General features: G+C 40.1%; 1 protein-coding gene across 1 annotated transcript; it reads right to left on the reverse strand.

The window, feature by feature from the left end:
- Window positions 1-1111: 1111 nt before the first annotated feature.
- GPR33 (G protein-coupled receptor 33) lies at window positions 1112-2134 on the reverse strand. The gene has a single exon (XM_059680852.1). The coding sequence runs from the start codon at window positions 2132-2134 to the stop codon at window positions 1112-1114; it is 1023 nt and encodes a 340-aa protein (XP_059536835.1).
- Between the last annotated feature and the right edge of the window lie 1214 nt (window positions 2135-3348).

A 3348-nucleotide genomic window follows, 5' to 3' on the forward strand; every position in this document is an offset into this window, starting at 1 on the left:
AGTATGTATTAACATACAATGGAATATTACATAGCCATAAAGAGAATGAAGTTCTGATACATGTTACAACATGGATGAACCTTGAAAACATTATGCTAAATAAAGTAAACCAGACACAAAGGAGAAATATTATATGATTGAACTTATATGGAATATCTAGAATAGGCAAATTCATAGAGACATATAATAGATTGGAGGTTATGAAAGGGGTTGGGGTTTGGAAAGAACAAGGAATTATTGTTTAATGGGCATAGGGTTTCTCCTTGGGGTGATAAAAAATTCTGGAAATAATGATGATGATTATAAACATTGTGAATGTAGTTAATGCTATTGAAATTTATACTTAAAATGATGAAAATGACAAATTTTTGGTTATACAGTGGACCCTTGGACAACATGGTATAAGGGACTCCAACCCCTCACACAGTCAAAAATCTGTGTATAACTTATGACTCCCTAAAAACTTAACTAGTAATAGCCTACTGTTGACTGCAAGCCTCACCAGTAACATCAAGTTGATTAATACATATTTGTATGTTATATGTATTATATAATGTATTCATTTTTCAATTTTTTATTTTTCAATTACAGTTTACATTCAATATTATTTTGTATTAGTTTCAGGTGTACAGCATAATGGTTAGACAAGCATATACTTTACAAAGAGATCCCCTCTATATTTCAAGACCTACCTGGCACTATACACATAGTTATTACAATATTACTGACTCTATTCCCTGGGCTGTACCTTACATCCCTGTGACTATTTTGTGACTACCAATTTGTACTTTTTAATCCCATCACTATTTTTAACCAAGCCCTCCAACCGTCTATATACTGTATTCATACAATAAAATGAGCTAGAGAAAAGAAAATGTTATTGTGGAAGTCCAAATCCATGTTGTTCAAGGGGCAATATTTTACCACAATAAAAAAGGGGAAAATTACATTCAGAACATCACCTATTGCTTACTTTCTTATAGCTCTTTTAATATTCATACTCTAATATCAGTACAGCCTAGATGTCTCTCTAATATAGAACTATATTGTACAGAAGTATAGGGTATATCTCTGGTTGTGTAATTAACTAAGAGTTCATGGGACCCTGCATTTAAATGGAGGTTTCCGAACTTAGGTTTTGTGTTCTTTCTGGAGAAGAATCCTCACTGAATGTTGACTCAAACAGAGCAAGAATGGATTTCTTGAAAACCTTTTTAAAGTTCTCTCCTATAAACAAGTAGAGTATGGGAGAAAAGACAGCATTGAAAGAAGTGGTAATCACTGCAAGTAACAAAATCAACTGTAAAAGTAGAGATTGGTTCTTAGTGAGAAGTAAGCCCCTATATACATAGTAGGGCATCCAGCACACAAAGAAAGAGATAATGGCCGTCATCATGACTTTGAAAGGCTTGTTGGATTTGAACAGGCTCCTCTTTTTCATCTTGTTGGCTATTCTCCCGTAACAAAAGGTGATGATGAGGAAAGGCAGAAGGAAGCCGAGCAAGAAGCGGCTGGTGAAACAGGCTACATGGATCCATTTTTTGAATGTTTGCATCTTTTTGCTTTCCCAGGTAGTGGACACAGCATAGCTATGTTCGCAGATCACCCTTCCTTCATGGTCATCATATGTCTCCCTGAAAACCAAATAGGGCGTGCTGAGGACAGTGGCAGAGATCCAGATTCCCAGGATTATGCTGGAAGCCCAGCGTGGGGTTCGGTGCAGCTGTGACCACACTGGGTGAAGAGTGAAAAGGTAACGATCAACACTGATGGCTGAGAGGAAGAAACTGGAGGCGAATATCCCCATATATAAAATGCTGTTGAGGACCTTGCACATGACCGTTCCAAGGCTCCAGTGATTGTCCTGAAGGTAGGAGGTGGTTATAAATGGCACAATTGATGTTGAAATAAAATATGAGAGAATGAGATGAAAATATAAAAGAGTATTGACAGTTCTTTTCATCTTGAATTTTAGTACCCATAGATAGAGACCATTGCTGATAACACCAATTATCGATGTCGTGAACAAAAAAACGACAACGATTATTTTTGAGGCAGGAGCTGGGAAATGAGTGCTATTTCTTGCTAATGTAGAGACAGTGACCTGGTAATCGGAAGAGTTGATCAGATCCATAATTACTGGTGGGATAAGAAACTGAAAATAAGAACAAAAAAGAAGCAAAAGGAAAGATTAAATATAGAAATTAAAATATCAACAGACAAATTGACAATATATTTTAAATGGCAAACCTAATATTTCTACAATAACACAGATCAGATGTTTTCCTTGAGGCCTTTACTTTGTTTTGTATGAAGAATTAAGAGCAAATTTATTTGAGCATCAAAAATGAAAATACTACAAATGATATGAAATTGATGTGAAATAGACATTTTGACTTTGCTAAGTAATTCATTTAGGTAGCTAAAAATCTGTTTAGATATTAACGAGAAGTCCGATCCTTCTTGATAAGCACAACTTCTTGAATAAGGCAACATAGAATCAGTTTTACTTGACTAAGACTTGGTCAGGGCAAATGTTGCTAATGAAGTTGAATAACAAAAATGACTGCTACAAATTAGTAATCATGGGAAACTATAATTAGATTTTCCCCATGAGCTAATAATCTATATATATAAAAGCCTAATATGCAAATTGTCCCCTCAGGAGTTCAACCAGGAGACCAGGAGTTCAATCGCTCGCTATGACGTGCACTGACCACCAGCAGGCGGCTCGGAATGAAGGAAGGTCCTGGTTGGCAGCTGGCAGCTGGAAAAGGGAGGCCCCAGCTGGCAGCTAGAAGGAAGGCCCCAGCTGGCAGCCAGAAGGCCCTGATCGGCCCTGATTGCCGGCCAGGCCTAGGAACCCTACCTGTGCACGAATTTCATGCACTGGGCTTCTAGTATATAATAAATGCTATTATCTAGTACTAGAGGCCCGGTGCATGAAATTCGTTCATGGGGTAGGGGGTGTCCCTCAGTTCGGCCGGCACCGTCTCCAATCTGGGACCCCTTGGGGGATGTCCGATCCCACAGGGATCGGGCCCAAACCGGCAGTCGGACATCCCCCTCACAATCTGGGACCACTTGCTCCTAACTGCTTGCCTGCCTGCCTGTCTGATCGCCCCTAACCACCTCTGCCTGCCTGCCTAATCACCCCTAACTGCCTCTGCCTGCTTGCCTGATCGCCCCTAACCACCTCTGCCTGCCTGCCTGATCACCCCCTAACCGCTCCCCTGCTGGCCTGATTTTGCCCCTAACTGCTTGCTCCCCCATGCTGGCCTGATCGCGCCTTTAACTGCCTGCTCCCCCACACTGGCCTGGTAGCCCTCTAACTGTTTGCTCCCCTGC

The sequence above is a fragment of the Myotis daubentonii genome, chromosome 1, assembly GCF_963259705.1.
Source record: "Myotis daubentonii chromosome 1, mMyoDau2.1, whole genome shotgun sequence".
NCBI classification, from domain to species: domain Eukaryota; kingdom Metazoa; phylum Chordata; class Mammalia; order Chiroptera; family Vespertilionidae; genus Myotis; species Myotis daubentonii.